At 35.8% G+C, this 19,300-nt stretch overlaps 1 protein-coding gene across 1 annotated transcript in view; it reads right to left on the reverse strand.

Annotated features, from left to right (window-relative positions):
* SPATS2 (spermatogenesis associated serine rich 2) overlaps window positions 1-19,300 on the reverse strand; it is a 127,841-nt gene that overhangs the window by 24,569 nt on the left and 83,972 nt on the right. The window contains 3 exon segments of the mRNA XM_058558333.1: window positions 5,757-5,806; window positions 6,944-7,052; window positions 10,622-10,701. Coding sequence (XP_058414316.1) covers window positions 5,757-5,806; window positions 6,944-7,052; window positions 10,622-10,701 — 239 coding nt within the window.

The following is a 19,300-nucleotide window of genomic DNA, read 5'->3' on the forward strand; positions in this document are numbered from 1 at the left end:
ATTAAACAACACATTTTTAAATAACAAAATGATCAAAGAAGAAATCACAAGGGGAATTAGAAAATACTTAGAGATGAGTGAAAATGAAAGCACAACATACTAAAACTTATAGGATGCAGTGAAAGTGGTTCTAAGGGGGAAATTTACAGCCAGAAGCTGGTTATTCAAAACTATCAACAAAATTGACAAACCTTTAGGTAGATGGACTAAGAAAAAAAGAGAGAAGATTCAAATTACTAAAATCAGAAAATGAAAAGTGGGGACATTACTACTGTTTCTACAGAAATAAAAAATATTAAAATAGACTACTATGAACAATTGTATGCCAACAAATTGGATAACCTAGATGAAATGGACCAATTCCTAGAAATACGAAACCTACCAAGACTAAATTATGAAGAAATAGAAAATCTGAATAGACCTGTAACTAGTAAGAAGATTGAATCAGTAATCAAAAATCTCCTGACAAAGAAAAGTCCTGGACTCAATGACTTCACTGGTGAAGTCTAGCAAACATTTACAGAAGAACTAATACCAGTTCTTCTCAAATTTTTCCAAAAAACTGAAGAGGAGGGAACACTTCCTAAACTCATTCTATGAGGCCAGCACTACCCTGATACCTAAGCCAGACAAAGGCACTATAAGAAAAGAAAGCTACACACCAATATCCCTTACTAACACTGACGCAAAAATCCTCAACAAAATACTGCCAAATCAAATTCAGCAGCATATTAAAAAGATTATACATCATGAACAAGTTGGATTTATCCCTGGAATGCAAGGATGGTTCAATATAAGAAAATTTATCCAAAAAAACCACATGATCATCTCATTGATGCAGAAAAAGCATGTGACAAAATTCAATACCCTTTCATGATAAAAACACTCAAAAAACTGGGACTAGAAGAAAACTAACTCAATATAATAAAAGCCATATATGAAAAACCCACAGCGAAAAATGGTGAAAGATTGAAAGCTTTTCCTCAAAGATCAGGAACAAGGCAAAGATGCCCGCTTTTGCCACTTCTATTCAACATAGCACTGAAAATTCTAGCTGGAGCAATTAGGCAAGAGAAAGAGATAAAAGGTATCCAAGTTAGAAAGAAAAAAGTAAAATTGTCTCTGTTTGCAGATGATATGATCTTATATGTAGAAAACTCTGAAGACTCCACAAAATAACTGTTAGAACTAATAAATAAATTTAGTGAAGTAGCAGGATACAAAGTTAAAAAACAAAAATCAATAAAACAAAACTTGCATTTCTATACAGGAAAAAACAATCTGAAAAGGAAATTACAAAAACAATTCCATTTACAATAGCATCAAAAATAAAATACTTAGGAATTAACCAAGGAGGTGAAAGACTTGTGCAATAAAAACTACGAAACGCTGCTGACTGAAATTAAAGAAGACATAAATAAATGGAAACACATTCCATGTTCATGGACTGGAAGACTTAATATTGTTAAAATGCCAATACTAACAAAAGTGATCAACAGATTCAATGCAATCCCTATCAAAATCCTAATCATGTCTTTTGCAAAAACAGAAAAGCCCATCCTAAAATCCACATGGAATCTCCAGGAACCCCAAACAGCCAAAACAAAAAGAACAACAAAACTGGAGGACTCACACTTCCTGACTTCAAAATTTACTATCAAGCTACAATAATCAACACAATGTGGTACTGGCATAAAAACAAACATACAGACCAATGAAACAGAATAGAGAGTCCAGAAACAAACTCTCACATATATGGTCAAATGTTTTTGGACAAAGGTGCCAAGACCACTCAATGGGGAAAGGACAGTCTTTTCAACAAATGGTGCTGGGAAAACCAGATATTCACATATAAAAGAATAAAATGAGATGCTTACTTAATACCAAATACAAAAAATTAACTCAAAATAGATCAAAAACCTAACTGTAAAACCTAAAACAATAAAACTCGTAAAAGAAAATGTAGGACAAAAGCTTCATGACATTGGATTTGGCAATAATTTCTTAGATATGACACCAAAGGCATAGATTAAAAAAAAAGTCAAACTGGACTTCATGAAAATCAAAAACTTGTGTACGTCAAAAGATACTATATCAACAGAGTAAAAAGGCAACCCACAGAATGGGAGAAAATATTTGCAAATCATATATCTGATAAGGGATTAATATCTAGAATATAGAGAGAACTCCTAAAACTCAGAATAAAAAAAAAAAACCCAGTTAAAAAATGGGCAAAGGATATGAATAGATGTTTCTCCAAAGAAGATAGACAAATGGCCAACAAACATACAAAAAGATGTCCAACATCACGAATCATTACGAAAAAGCAAATCAAAACTACAATGAGGGGCCGGCCCCGTGGCTTAGAGGTTAAGTGTGTGCGCTCCGCTGTTGGCGGCCCGGGTTCGGATCCCGGGCGCGCACCGGCACACCGCTTCTCCGGCCATGCTGAGGCTGCGTCCCACATACAGCAACTAGAAGGTTGTGCAACTGTGACATACAACCATCTACTGGGGCTTTGGGGGAAAAATAAATAAATAAAACTAAAAAAAAAAAAACTACAATGAGATATCATTTCACACTCATTAGGATGGGTACTATCAAAAAAACTAACACAACAAGTGCTGATGAGGATGTGGAGAAATTGGAACTCTTGTGCACTTGTGGTAAGAATGTAAAATGGTGCAGCTGCTGTGGAAAACAGTATGGCAGTTCCTCAAAAAATTAAAACTAAAATTACCATATGATCCAGCAATTCCGCTTCTGGGTACATACTTGAAAGAGTTGAAAGCAGGGTCTTGAAGAGATATTTGTACACCCACGTTCATAGCAGCATTATTCACAATAGCTAAAATGTGGAAGCAACTCAAGTGTCCTTCAATGGATAAATGGATAAGCAAAATGTGCTATATACATATAATGGACTATTATTCGGCCTTAAAAAGGAAGGAAATTCTGCAATATGCTACAACATTGATGAACCTTGAGGACATTATGCTAATTGAAATAAGCCAGTCACAAAAAGATAAATACTGTATTATTCCACTCACATGATATACTCAGAACAGTCAAAATCATAGAGACAGAGAGAAGAATGGGGGTTTCCAGGGGCTGGGGGAGGGAGGAATGGGAATTACTGTTTAACAGGTATAGAATTTCAGTTTTACAAAATGAAAATTGTTCTGAAGATGGATGGTGGTGATGGTTGCACAACATTATGAATATATTTAGTATCACTGAACTGGACACTTAAAAATCACTGAACTGGACACTTAAAAACAGTTAAGATGGTAAATTTTATGTGCATTTTACCACAGTAAAAAACATTTGGGGAAAAATACTTGACTACAAATATCCTTTTTCATCTATTAGATTAGCAAAGGTCAAAATGCTTGATAACACTGTAGGGTTGATAGGGTTGAGGGTATGGAGAAACAGGCATTCTCCTATATTACTTGTCAGAGTATAAAGTGGTACTCTCTATAGCAATCTACTAATACTTGTCAAAACTACAAACGCATACAGCCTCTGACCCAACAATTCCACTTTTAGGAATATATCCTAGGCGATACTAACACGTGCAAAATGATATATGTACAAGGTTATTCATTAAAGTATTGTTAATAGCAAAGGATTGGAAACAACCCAAATGTTGATCAATAAAGGACTGGTTAATTAAGTTATGGTACATCCAAACAGTAGGATGTCTATACACTCATAAAAAATATCAAGAAAGGTCTTTATATATTGACATGAAATAAGCTCCAAGATATATTACATGAAAAAAGAGCGGGGCAAAGAGAATATATGTTCATATTTGCTTATATATGCATAAAATATCCTGGAAGATACGTAAGAAATTGATAATACTGTTTGCCTCTAGAGTTGGGAACCAAACAGGTGGGGAATAGGGATGGATATTAACTTTTGTAGCTTTGAATTTTGAGCCACATAAATATATTACCTATGCAAATAGTAAAATTAAAACAAGCAAACAAAAAAGTCCTTTACCTTTTTGTCAACCCACAGCTCTACCAGCAGTACTTGATTCTATTCCTAAGGCTAGAATGACATGACTGGATCAATATTTCCCCAAACCCTTTTGGTGGCCCTTTCTAACAGGAGCACTGCTGGAACTCTAGATATAATTTTCTCCTCCCCACAGCTCTCATCTTTCTTTCTCTTAAATACTTTCTCCCATGTGAACTGGCTAAGTTTTCATATCATTGTCCCATGTTTATAATAACTACCTCAGTAACTGCTCATGGTCACAGCCTGCTGAACTAATCCTAACAGTTAACTGGACTGGATTTGGGCATTTGGGACTGCCAATCTGAAGCCATTTTTCTTGCTCCAAATTTTAAGAAATTTATGTGTTTCCAACACATATTTTTCCAGCTTCATGCATATCTTACATCACTAATAACTTATAAGCCTGGGCCAATAAATTAATAAACTGGTATTTTCCAGAGCGCACATAGCTATTTATGTTGAGTGAAAGCAATGGGAAGAAGTTAAACAAATATTCAAAGCTACAGGTATGGAGAGCTTCAGAGGAATCTGTAGTGGTATTAGGTTCTCCTTAGAAAAAATTCTCAAGGGTCACTGAGGCCAAGCCTGGTTTGGTCAAGACCTGACAGAACTCCTAACAATGTGATTTAGAGACATCAAGAAAGCATTCCAGAACTCCAGCACTAACCTAATACAGGAAGAAAACATCCCGAAGAGACTTCATGGAGATACTTATCAAAACCCATATTTCAAGTATTTCCTAAAGGAGCTAAATTAGGAGCAAAGAGCTGTGGGAAGCATTTTGAGACCAGCTAGTATTCTTTGGGGAAAGCATTTCGGGTTTAAGTGGATGAGGAAAAGGGAATGAGAAATATGTTAGACATTGTATTAGGTACTTGTATTTGTTAGTATTATTTTCCTATTTTAGAGATGTGCAGGGCCGGCCCCGTGGCTTAGTGGTTAAGTGCGTGCGCTCTGCTGCTGGCGACCCGGGTTCGGATCCCGGATGTGCACCGACACACCGCTTCTCCGGCCATGCTGAGGCCGTGTCCCACATACAGCAACTAGAAGGATGTGCACCTATGACACACAACTATCTACTGGGGCTTTGGGGGAAAAAGTAAATAAATAAATAAAATTATAGAGATGTGCAAACTAAGGCACACAAAGGTTAAGCAATACTTCCAAGTCACAAAGTAAATAAGTAGTGGAACAGGATATAAATCCAGTTCTAATTGACTCCATAGCCCAAGTGCCTTCTACCTCCCTAAATTGGAACATCAGACCCTTCTGCATAGCTAATAGTAGCAAAGCCCCTCTTTAGGTTTTAAGTCAAAGCTCCTTAATAGCAGAGACTACAACACCGTTGTCTGACCTAAAAATCTGAACTATTTTAACCCATCTATGATACGAATGATGTTGAAAACCACCGGACTAGATCACTTTCTCTGGAGGAGCTCTGCTTTCCTTGACACGCTCTCTTGTTTCACCCCTGCCTAATATTAATATCCCCTCAGCAACTGCACCATGGCAGTCATTCTGTTTCCTGCCTTAAATCACATGGAGAAGACTGTGTGGTATTCTATGTACACAGCTGTGTCAATGTCACAGAAGAAGACTTTTTTTTAGCCAGGTGAACTGAAGATGCATATGTAAATCTTTTCTTTCAAATACTTTTTGCAGAGCCTAAATTTTTTTGTAATACAAATATTAATATCATTCTTTTAAATTTAATTCATTTTTACCTTTTTCTTGCCTGTTACTGTCCATTCTTTGAGTACTTCGCTGGCACTACCTGTAAGAGAAACAAATTACAGATTTTCTCTTTGACTACATACATGGTCAAGCAGGAATTAGTGACACTGCATTTAGTCTCACTGCTTGAGAATTTCCAAAGTTCTTAATAGGAAAAGTTAGGGTTCAAGTCTCTGAGCTAATGTAACGAGATAATCATGTCATGTTTACCTTTTGGAATACCTGCCCATTTAGATCCCCCTTCTCCATGTAATTTCCTCAGTAAGTTCTTCCAAGAAGAGCCTAATGTAGCCTGGCCATTTTGAAGATTCTTTTATTTATATAGCTTAAACTGAACACAAAGATGACTGGTTGCAGCCCAAGTATGCCATCCCCTCTCCTCTAGAAGATCACACACCACCTTGGCTATGTTGTTTTAGAGAGAGCTGTACACTACTCTAAACACAAATACTAACATTATAAAGAAAACAGACGATGCTGAAGAAAAACCTTATAGTATTTGGACTTGATTATTCTATCCTGGCAAATTCAGAAAAACAAACAGCAACAGGGAGACCTAATCCGACATCGCTGTTCAATGATGCAGTAGCTTCCAGCAAAGTTTTTCTCAAACAAGTTATGTGGAAAGAAGTTTGCAGAACACTTCTCAACTCTATAAATCTGAAGGCGGGGCTAAGCCCTCCATTCTTCTATGTGTTAGATAAGCAAACTCAAACCCATACATTCAATCACTTGCTGGAGCCAAACTAAATGATATTGGAGCCTGGAAGAGAATGTTGAATCCTTAAATTTGCCATCTGTTGCTGGGCCTCTGAATCATTGCTTTGTCATCAAAAGTTTCTTAAATGCTTATTCAACCCAACTCTAATCAAGTCCCTTAATTACTGGCCACACGATTTCTTCTTAAATATCATTAGAGAATATTTTGAGTAAAATGATAGGGTTTTCTCAGCTTATCTCTTATTCCAGATATCATATAGCTTATGAATGAGTTATTTCTAGGACTGAAAGAGGTATCTTTAAGAGATATCTTTAAAAAATGGCATGTTATCATGGGGTGTTATGTTATCATGATATATCATCTATGAAACACCAGATTGCTAAATAAATGTTATAGAAGTCTGAAGCAGCTTCTATTTGAACAAATACAAACATTAAAAAAATGAACTAGGATTACCTTCCATGAACGCTTGTACTGTTTTGTCCACACAATTATCAAAGTGCTGCAAAACCAGGATGATTTCATTGTTGCTCTTATTGGGAACTATTGCACGCACTGCATTTATCTGGAAAAGATGACACGTCATTTAATTCTAACATCAGTAGGTCACTTGGCAACTGAGGCCTATTACAGAGAATAATGGAAAGAGTGACATTTTTAACAGTATGTACCACTCTTTAGTGTCAGTGAGAGTACCACCATCTCACTGGGAATGATTAACAGATGAGTGATAACAGCACATAAAAAATTAATTTTAAAACTTAGAAAAGCAGAACATTTCTAGAAATAGAAGGTATGTGCTAGATTTTATTTCAAGAAAGGGTGGTTTAATTTAGGTATCAGGTATTAATTTAGCACCAACATTTCCTCATTTTTAGCACACTGTAGAGAAAAGTGGGAAGCTTAATGAACCATTAACAATAACAACCTAGATTTTTGTATAGCATTTTTCAAAACATTTTTACTTTATATCATTTAATTGTATAGTAAGACTACAAAGATAATTTATAGAGATAATTTAAATTATTATAAACTATTTCAGGCATACAAAATATAATGAACACTCACTATATGACAGCCGGTTTAATAAAATAAAATGGATGCAATTAAAGCCCCCATGCAGTCCCTCATAAATCCTATTTCCCTCCTCTCCCCAGAGACTTCTACCTTGAATTTGGTGTTATTTTGATACGTTTTTGCACTTTGGTGATGTATGCATGTATCCACAGGTGATATATATACTACTGTTTCGCATTACATAATATTATCATACATGTCTATATTCAATTTGCTTTTTCACGTAAAGTTGTTTTTTAGATTTTTTTTCATGTTGATAAATGCATCTCTTATTCATTTATTTTAACGGCTACATAGCATTTCCATTGTATGAATATAGCCAATTTATTCATTTTCCTGTTGATGGACACTTACACTGTTTCCAATGTTTGCCTATTATGAAAAATGCTGTAATGAACATTCCCATGCTTATCTGCTGCTGAATCCTCAGTGCCTAAAACAATGTTTAGCACATTATGAGCAATAAAAAAGAAATCAGGTCTTCTGTGAACAGTGAGAGAATGTCTCTATTGTATATGACCACTAGTACCAATTTCTGAAAAGTAGGGATCTACAAATTCATTAGACAATGCCAAATTGCTCACTAAAATAGATATGCCAATTTTGTCAGATTTATTCTTAATGTATTTTATATTTTTTGAGATTAAAAACATATAATTTACAATAATTGCATATTCTGTTTTCATTTTTGTATATCAATTTTATATCCTGGAACCGTGATGAACTCTAATTATTATTCCTAATAATTTGTTGCTTTCTTGGTTTTTCTATGTGGATAATTGTATTACCTATAAACAACAGCAGTTTTTTCCTTTCTTCCCAATCCTTATAATTTTCATTTTTCATCTTACTGCACAATGTGAAACTGGCTATTTCTCCAAGAAGACCTGTTTCTTTTTGGTAGGGAGTGGTAGTTAGAAACCAAGATCTCAGAGCTAGATGTGTTTATTGCTACTGGGGAGTCATTATTCCTAGGTCCTTTCATTGGATAGAGCTAGGAGATTTTGTTTTTTATAACATGAGTTCATACTGACATCTTCATCTCAAATATAATATTAAAAGGCTTTTTCTTATATGATTTTAAACATGTATCTATTTTCTCTAAACTGAAAGTTTTAGTTCCTAAAAATGTTAAATAAATTATTTACCAATTTGCTTTATTCTATAATATTCACAATATTACTAATAACCCTATGATATTACTAATGATAAAATATTGAGTAAAATTTAAGATTTATTTGCATTTCTTTTTGTTCTTTAAATATATCCCTCTAAACATGTACAGTAAGACGTCTGTGTTCAAAAGTGATTGAGAAGATTTGTTCTAGAGTTCACTCTTTCCCTGAAGGTGAAATATTTTTAGGATCTCAACTTTATATAAGATCTCAGCTCCAATTCTTAACCCAGGACAAGCCTTGGGTTTCAGGGCCCTGTGTGGTAAAACCCATTTGTTACTGAGACTGGAAAAACATGTCAGAGTTGCCTAGTTCAGGCTTACCACTCTGGTTTTTAGTTCCCTCTGTATTTTTATCACCTAGAGATTTCCCTTACTTCTTGTGTTAAGCTGTGCATTTAAAATGATGTATGTTATTTTTCATTCTGTATTTCCAGGTACTTTATATTAGGAATTTTCTCAGGTTATCTAGTCAGCCATACTGCTTGAAAAGGAAGTGCTTTTATAGATGAAGAGAAGTATCTTGTCCAAGTAGTAAGCAGAGTCTGTATTAGAACTTAAGTCTTTTTTAGTACACTTGCTTTCATATCATTCTATGCTTTTTTTGTTTCAGGCTTAATTGAACAATGATAAGGTTTAAAACCATACAAGTAGGAAGGTATATATAATCTATAACCCAAAGAGGGCTAACTTGTAATATACATTTTTGAGATGACCAAAAAACTTAGCACTGATCACTAAAATATGGACACTAGGCAAAACTTAGAGATTCGATGATAAAGGTAAGATTCTGATAACTTAAAATGTGAGTGTTTATATTATTGAACCAATATCCATAATCAACAATATACTTTTTTTATAAGACAGAGAAAGCACATAAAGCTTTTGTTTTATGTTTTCCTCAATATAGCTCACTAAAGGTTATATTACTAAAAACATCTGGTTTTCTTCCAAAGGAATATTACTTAGAAAATCTATTTTCCTGGTTGCTCTGTAGTCTCCTGGACTTAAGAATCCTCTTCAAGTGAATGGAAGACCCTATTCAGGTTGTTCTCTAAACAATGTTGCCAAATGAGACAGACATTTAGCCATATAAATATTATTTTTTACAATATTATTTAATTAATATTAAGATGTCTTCAAGATAATCTAGAATGAATATATATGGAGACATGCAAAGAAAATCATGTTTGCACTAATAGGCTCTGATTCCTCAAAACCTTCATGGTAGTTACATTGCCACTATGTATCAGAGAGTGTTTTGTTCTTAAAATTTCACTTTCTGGGGCCGGCCCGGTGGCGTACTAGTTAAGTTCGTGCGCTCTGCTTCGGCAGCCCAGGGTTTGCAGGTTCAGATCCCGGGCGCAGACCCAGACACTGCTTATCAAGCCATGCTGTGGCAGGCATCCCACATAAAATAGAGGAAGATGGGCACAGATGTTAGCTCAGGGCCAATCTTCCTCAGCAAAAAGAAGACTGGCAGCAGATGTTATCTCAGGGCTAAACTTCCTCACACACACACAAAAAAATTTCACTTTCTTGGGGCTGGCCTGGTGGTGCAGTGGTTAAGTTCATCACAGTCTGCTTTGGCAGCCCAGTTTTGGATCCCAGTGTGGATCTATACTACTAGTTAAGCCATGCTGTGGCAGCAACCCCCATACAAAATAGAGGAAGATTGGCCACAGATGTTAGCTCAGGGTGAATCTTCCTCAAAAAGAGGAAGATTGGCGACACATGTGAGCTCAGAGCAAATCTTCCTCAGCAAAAAAAAAAATCAAAAATCAAAAATCACTTTCTTAATGAGTTTGTGTAGCCACTGACTGTATTAGTACCTAAATTTTACTACGACATTCAAGTTTACTATCCATAGTAACTAGTCATACCTTCTCTTTCATGTTTTCAAAAGCTCCTCCCTGGGCCAGTACAGTATTGGACTGCAAATCAAAAATGAATCCTGATGAATCTGAAAGAATGAGAAGGGAAAAATATATTCAACATGATCCAAGACTAACATGTAATTCATACCCCAAATAGAAGGCCAAGACCAACTGCTTTCCTCCCATAAGCAGTTAACAACAACTTAGTTGCTATTTGCAAATTCTACTATACAGATAACTGATAACTACATTTTTAGTTGAAATTACAAAATAAAATTTGATTTTAATAGACACTGTCACAGGTTGAGAAAAAACACTAAATACATCAATATATTAGACTGTCCAGTAATCTTTGATATCTTTAACTATCCTATCTTAATTTAAAAGGCTCACTAAAAATGTTGCAAGTAAATAGCTCCCCAAAGTAAGATTTAACACTAACGAATATGAAATGTGAGCGAAAATGACAGCTTCTGTAGAATTAATAATAACACAAGAAAGTAATTTCCATCTTCTAGACTGTACCACACACATCACGTTCTTAGCCTATGAACTCCATGAATACATTCAGGTTTGTGTCCCCAGTACAAAGCTTGACAAAGCGATGTACCAGCGTTTACAGTACCAGAACAATATGGGAAAACTTAGTTCAATGTGATTGAACAGAAACAAGTTTGTTTTCCCTGTACTGATAAAGAAAAGGCTATCTGCAAGTTTAATCAATTTCTTTACTTGTGACTATGTGATCAATAAATTACCTCAGCTTTAACACATGACAACTTTTTTTTTGGGGGGGAGGAAGATCAGCCCTGAGCTAACATCCGTGCTAATCCTCCTCTTTTTGCTGAGGAAGGCCGGCTCTGAGCTAACATCCATTGCCAATCCTCCTCCTTTTTCTCCCCAAAGCCCCAGTAGATAGTTGTATGTCATAGTTGCACGTCCTTCTAGTTGCTGTATGTGGGACGCGGCCTCAGTATGGCCGGACAAGCGGTGCGTCTGTGCGCGCCCGGATCTGACGCGTGCCCACATCCGAACCCAGGCCGCCAGCAGCGGAGCCCGCACACATAACCGCTAAGCCATGGGGCGGGCCAGACAACTTGTTTTTTAATCTAATAAGATGCAATCCCAGGAAATAGTTGGAGTGTTTCTCAAATTCTGATGTGTATACTTATCATCTTGGGAATTTAGGTTAAAATGCAGGTTCTGATTCAGTAGTCTGGCCTATGGCCTGAGATTTTTACTCCCAGGTGGTTATCAACAGTGCTGATCCATACACCGTACTTGGGAGTAGTTTGGGGGTTAGAATTTCAACAAAGCAAGTAAAAGGGGAAATTTTGAAAAAAGGGGTTGCTATGGTCTTAATGTTTGTGTCCCCCCAAATTCATATGTTGAAATCCTCACCCCCAAAATGGTATTAGTAGGTGAGGCCTTTGGGAAGTGATTAGGTCATGAGGGTGGAGTCCTCATGAATGGCATTAATGCTCTTATAAGAGATTCCACAGAGCTCCCTAGCCCCTGCCAACCATGTGAGGCTACAACAAGGAGGTCACAGACTTCTATGACTGGGAAGAGGGCCCTCACCCGACCATGCTGGCACTCTGATCTCAGACTGCCAGCCTCTAGAACTGTGAAAAATAAATTTATGTTGTTTGTAAGCCACCCAGTCTGTGGTATTTTGTTATAGCTGTCTGAACGGAATAAGACAGGAGTATAAAAAATACAGTAATATTCTAGTATACTTTCCAAATTCTTTTGCTATTATTACAGATGTGTTTTAATTAAAGCTTCTTTTAAAGCTCAGTCTTTATCCTGTGTTTTCAAATATCTCCTAGTTGCTATGGAAGACTGATAATTTATAAGTTAGAACGATAACAACATTTTGGTACTAAAAGTGGAAAAGAGGATATGAATAGATCCTATGTCATTCCAAGAGAAACTACGCTTGACAATTACCAATGAACCATGAATTAATTTAGAATTAACCTTTGTAATACTGGCACTTTCGAGACTGTTACCCAAATGAAAAATCAGGTTGCGCTTACAAACTCAGTACTTTAGCCTGAGTTTTCCAGATGACTACATGTTTAATTCCCAATTATCTTTATTAATTGAAAAGGGACACAGTATATAAAGATTAAAATCCTTTATAGGCAAAATACTATCCAGTAATCTTCTCAGAATTGCTTATAGGTTAGCCAAACGATATAACTTGAATATTATAAGTACCCTCCCCCAAAGAGGTATTACTGAGCAGTGAGATGATACAAAGGATATCAATAATGTCGTTAGAGAATCAAAGTACTAGTCTCTCTTAGGGAAAGGAGGGAACACAAAGTAAAACATCATTTTGGGGTCTATATTTAAATGAACTATTATTATTACTACCTTATACATCATCTAACACTATTTATTTAGTGTTATTTATTTATTTTTCCTTTAACAACACACTGGAAGAAACAAAGTGCAAGGAAAACAAAGAGTAGTTCTGCAAACACCTTCTGTTATTGCCCCCCCAAAATTAGCATGAAGTATTTTTAGGGTTTATCTGGCATACTAATTAGGATAATGATTAAAAATACATAAGGCAGCTATTTCAGTTAGGATCCCAGCAGGAAACAAATGGCACACTCAAATTGGGAAATCTGAGGAAGGTTTAATAAAGGGACTATATTCAAAGATGCTAGCAGGGAGTAGGGAAACCATAAAATGGAGGGCAGTACCCCTTGGCTAATAACAGCAATGTTCATTGCTATCCCAAGGTTTTAAAGGGGTGTAAGGAGGGAGCAATTACTGGAACCCAGAGACAGAAAGTTCTTTCATCTTTGTTTCATCTGGTGTGGAGAGGCCACAGGACAGTAGCTGTGACCTTTGGTCAAAGGACACGGTAAGCCCACAGTGACCCCTCAAGGAAAGATTGGGGGAATAAGTACCCCTCCCTCACTATCCTCTCTGCCTCTGCTGCCCAACGGCCAAACCCAACCAGAAGCCAGAGGGCAAGAGAGACCCTGAGACAGTCCATAGAGGTCAGCCTCCCAGGGCATAAATGCCAATTTTGTATTATCTTCTAAATCATGGGTTCACCAAAAAGGGAAAGCAATAATCTAACATCCTAACCGTCTATGCACCAGCTGATATTGCCTCTTTTAACGTAAATCAACAACTCAAGTAGATTCAAAACCATGTTTCAATGAACTGGAGCTTAAACGCTTCTCAGCATTACAGAGAAAGTCATTTTTAATTCCCAACAATAATATTTAGTGATTTAACAATTCTCTTATTTTTTCATGCCAAGATAACCTAAGATTTACTTAATTCCACTGGTAGAAAATAAGGCAGGATCTCATCCTTCTGTATCTATCCTATGGTAGAAGAGCATGTATACTCTACAGAAATAAATTTTTATAAAGAAAAAAATGCAGTTAAATACTACTCTCAGGCAAGATTCATAAAGGATACAAGGAACCCTTGAGCTTGAGCTTTCTTATTATCGTTTATGTCACTCTATTAGGAACCATCTCAGAAGATTCTTGGAATTATTTCAAATAGCACACATTTAGGAACATTTTGGAAAAAGTATGTTATTTACAGTATCACTGACATATTTGTAAATACTGCAGGGTTTTTTTTATTATTGTTTTTGCTGGCTTCAAAAACCAGGCAAAAGTTGTTCTAGGCACTGAGGATGACACAAATATATCTGAGTCTGATTATCCCATGTATCAAATCAACCTTGAACAAGTATCTTAAGCTTTGAAACATAGTCTAATTCTGTTGTTAATTTATAATTTAACCTGTAGACCATATTATATTGGAAGTTTTTTATAATTAATTTGGTTAAAAGTTCTGATTATATTCACACCTATCAGGATGAATATTATCAAAAAAAAAAAAAAGAAAACAAGTCTTGGTAAGAATGTGGAGAAATTGGAACTCTCATAACATTGTTGGTGGGAATGTAAAATGGTATAGCTGCTGTGGAAAGCTGTATGGTGGTTCCTTAAAGAATTAAACACAGAATTATCATATGATCCAGCAATTCCACTTCTGGGTACGTACACAGAAGAACTGAAAGCAGCAACTTGAACAAATATTTGTACACCCACGTTCGTAGCAGCCTAATTCACAATAGCCAAAAGGTGGTAGCAACGAAGTTTCCATCGTCAGATGAACGGATAAACAAAATGTGGTATACATATACACAATGGAATATTTTTCAGCATTAAAAAGGAAGGAAATTCTGACACACCCTATATGGATGAATCTTGAAGACATTATACTAAGTGAAATAAGCCAGTCACAAAAGGACAAATACTGTATGATTCCACTTACATAGAGCCACATATAGTAGTCAAATTAATAGAGACAAAAAGTAGAATGGTGGTTGCCAGGGGATGGGGGCAGGAGTGAAATGGCAAATTATTGTTTAATAGGTATAGAGTTTCAGTTTTGCAAGACAAAAAAGTTGTGGAGATGGATAGTAGTGATGGTTGCACAGCAATGTGAATATACTTAATGCCACTGAACTGTACACTTAAAAATGGTTAAAATGGTAAATTTCATGTTATGTAAATTTTACCACAATTAAAAATTTTTAAGTTCTGATTATATAGGATGTTCAGAAAATAAAATAGCACTTTTTTCTAATGTAAATTTTAAAATGTAAGGATCTCTTACTGAGATTCCAAATTAATTTCTGCAACAAATATTTGGTAAGCACCTACCAGGAGCCAAGGTAGGCACTGAAGATACAATATACAATGGTGAACAAGACATCTACGGTTCCTGCTTTCTTAGTTTTATAGTCTAATGCAAAAGACGAGTAATAAATAAATAAGCAAACAACTCAATATGATAGCAACTGTGCATTAGTTTATCAAATTGCACAGTACAAAGTACATATACTAGATCTCCACAATAACACTATTATGAGGTGAAGATTATTAAAAGCTTTACTACTTGGGTCCTATCTAAAAAGGTTTAGCAGAGCTAATATTATGAACACACACTAAGGCTCTTTGAAAGTACTGACGTGAATTTGATCTAATTATTAAAGAGCAAATTTTCTCCTTCATGGAAAAGCCTATCCCCCAAATTTCAGGCTGCTTACAGTACAGATAAGCATACAGGGGGCTCAACCCAGGCATGGAGTAAGTCTAAGGATTTTTATAGGGGCTACTGATTTTGTATCTTTAAATCCAACAACAAAAAAACTTATGAGTTTTGATTCTTTATATGTTTTTTTCATTAACATAGATGATGGCAAATTACTACATTATCCCCTCTGACAAGTGAGGAGAAAGATCTGGAGTTATAATCCCTCCCAAAATACCTTCTCTTAATTTTACATTGATGAGAAAATCAGCCACAGTACTATTCCTTACCCAAAGTTGCACAGTAAGAAACCTACTGCAGAATCAAGGACAGAGTCCAAGTTTTATGCTATACAACATTAGCGCTATAACTTATAAATATAGTAATTCTCAAGTTGCCATTACTTTAACAGTACCTTGGTGTATCACCTTCAAAGGGTCTCAGACTCTTGTTATTACTCACTGATATTCCTTACACACACATAAAACAAGTTGGGTAACAAAATTATTTACATTTCATCATGGCCAAAGAGAGACCACAGAGGTAAGATGTAATTAAATGCAGGTAAGCCCAGAGGTGAAGAAGCCTAGAAGTACAGATAACCTAACAAGTATGACGATCACTTGTCATATTTTCTCAAATGGTATCAACTTCCTCTTAAAAATTAAAAAGTAAACTCAAGAGCAGAGGTTATTTAAGTGTCAATTCTTGTAGAAGTGATATCTCATGAACGATTAAACAACCTAAGATCTCCTTTAGCCTGAATACAGCCGATACTCAACCACCTAAAGAAGATAACCAGTCTCTGAGAATTGCCTGTTCTCATACTAATTTTGAGAATAATCCACATACAAACCATCAATAAAATGACAAGTGGAGTTCAGTTTCTTCAGGTGCACTAAGGGCAAATATAGGGACGGGGTTGTATTGTACAAATATGAGTGCAAGGAAAAGAAAGTTACTGTTACAGGTACTACTACTAAAGCCTAGGGTGCATTACCAACTTCAGTTTCCTAGGTAATAATGTTCTCTTTTGCCAATTTACCACCTAAGCTTGGTAGAATTAGGACTGTCTTTATAAGAAATAAGATATTTATTTTAAAAATAAAATGTGTAAATAATGGGGAATCAGGCTTTGAAGGCAAGCAAATCAGAGATGAGAAATTTAGAAAGACAACTATGTAAAACTGCCATTTTGTGCAACTTTTAGTCTGCTTTAAATAATTCTACTATAGTGTACTGTTGTAGCCTTCTGAAATGCTAACACTTTTCTATATTTAGTTCTTTAATAGTTATTTAAGGGGCTGGCCCGGTGGCGCAAGCGGTTAAGTGCGCATGCTCTGCTGCGGCGGCCCAGGGTTCACTGGTTCCGATCCTGGGCGAGCACCGATGCACTGCTTGTTGAGCCATGCTATGGCGGCGTCCCATATAAAGCAGAGGAAGATGGGCACGGATGTTAGCTCAGGGCCAATCTTCCTCAGAAAAAAAGAGGAGGATTGGCATCAGATGTTAGGTCAGGGCTGATCTTCCTCACACACACACAAAAAAAGTTATTTAAGAAAGCTCCATCTTGCTTGCCATTGGCCAAACATAAAAGTGCTCTCAGTGGGTTGTAAGGATATAGACCTACTGTCTCATCAACTGGTCTTCCTGGCCATCTCAGATGACTACTGCAGCTTACACATTTAGAAAAAATCCACACTTCAACTACCAATCAATCTGCTAAATGGGTCTTCAATGAAAGAAAGCAGGCTTTTATCTTCCTGTTATCTCTGCTTTCATTTGTCATATAGTCTTAATAGCTGATTAATTTTTTTCTTTACTTCGCTCCTTTGAGTGCTTCTTCAACTACATTCTGAAGGATACTATGCCTCTTCTTGTAAGACAAAGCACTTATGCTGGGCAATTTCCAGACTTCTAGAATGAGTTCTGATTTTTCCAGGTAGAGCTTGATGGAAATTCAGGGTTTTTATTACAGACACAGACAAGCAATTAAATCCGACCTTACTCTCACCAAAAGATTTTCCCAGGTTTCCAGCAGGTGCAACAGAATAAACTTCTATTTTTTAAGTTTCAGGAATTTTTGAGGGTCTCATTGTTTAAAAGATTCACTGGTTCAAATAATAATTCTGTCAATTCCTTCACAAATGGTGATTTGGAAGGAAATTCAGTCCCCCTTTCAAAAACCATCTAAGGAATATACTCTAGAGACTAGCCAGGAGACAATGATATTGATTTTAATGCCCAACCTCTTCTGTCTCAATGCCATCTCTCATTAGTCTGAAATTAGTTCTCCCACTTACGAAATGAAATGTATAGTTTAAAAAAAATTATCTCCTATTCCTTACTGTCCTTTAGATTCTCAGGAATTCTACCAGTTGTTCTAGGAAAGCAACTCAATTTCATAAGTCAAAAAAATTAAAGCATTTAAGAACTGTAATTTTTTTAAAAGAACTCAAATAAATCTTCAATTATTAAGATCAGTACACTTTCTTTGCTGATTCCAGATCATCTCTGAGCTGAGGTTTTATTCGCAAAACTTTGAACGTAGTTCCAGGGATTACATGAATTCAAACAGTTACTTAGAAAATTATGAAGCTATATGATGACTATTTTGATATCTGTTTAGGGCCAACTTTCAGGCTTTTTAAAGGAATGGGGCACAAAAATGGGATAAAAATTAAAATATTTAGTTAAGTCTTTATTTCCAAGTAGTAAGAAGGATTGACTTGAGTTTTACCTTTCTGCTTGTTAATCTCTCCCTGCCCTTTGGGAAAGGGAAAAATAAATTGTGATGTGGCTAAAAGATGGACAGTCAGCAAAAATAGGGGGGAAAAAAAGAAATCAAGGAACATGGATAATCTAAAACCCAGAAAATCAGTCTGCAAATACTTCAAGGCTTATAAAATGCCTATGTATGAGATGGTCAGTTAGGTCTGAAGAAAAATATACTTTCAGCTACTAAGGTCTCATTCTCAGTTTCTCTTACAAGTCAAACCCTCATTTTTTGATCTCACTAAAATTTCTCTATTTAATGGGATCTTCTGTTTTATGAGACTGTTATTCTTGGATGTTATTACAGTGTATGCCATATTTCTGGGCTTAGATGGATTGAGGGAGTTGAACACATAGTTTAAAAAAAAACTATTTCCTACTCCTCACTGTCCTTCAGATTCTCAAGAAGTCTACCCACTATCACAGGAAAGACACTCAATTCTACAAGTCAAAAAAATTAAAACATTTAAGAACTGTGATATTTAAAAGTCAAACAAATGTTCAATTACTAAGATCAGTACAGACTAGCTGGCAGAATTCCTGAGAAGATGAAGGAGAGTGAGGAGGAGGAAATAATTTTGTTTTTAAACTGTGCGTTTCATTTCATACGTGGTAGAACCAATATCAGTTTAGGTCTGAGAGACATTCTATTTGTCATTGTAAAAGACTTTGCGTTGGCTATTCCTTCTAGCACTGTAAAATAGTGATGTCTTTCCTCTCCACTCCATCTCATCCCTCTTCCTTCACAGTACAGAAATGAACAAGTCAAAATCCTAATAGCATGCTTCTGTCTCCAAAACGACGACCTTTCTCATAAAA

The sequence above is a fragment of the Diceros bicornis genome, chromosome 17 (assembly GCF_020826845.1).
Source record: "Diceros bicornis minor isolate mBicDic1 chromosome 17, mDicBic1.mat.cur, whole genome shotgun sequence".
In the NCBI taxonomy this organism is placed as follows: domain Eukaryota; kingdom Metazoa; phylum Chordata; class Mammalia; order Perissodactyla; family Rhinocerotidae; genus Diceros; species Diceros bicornis.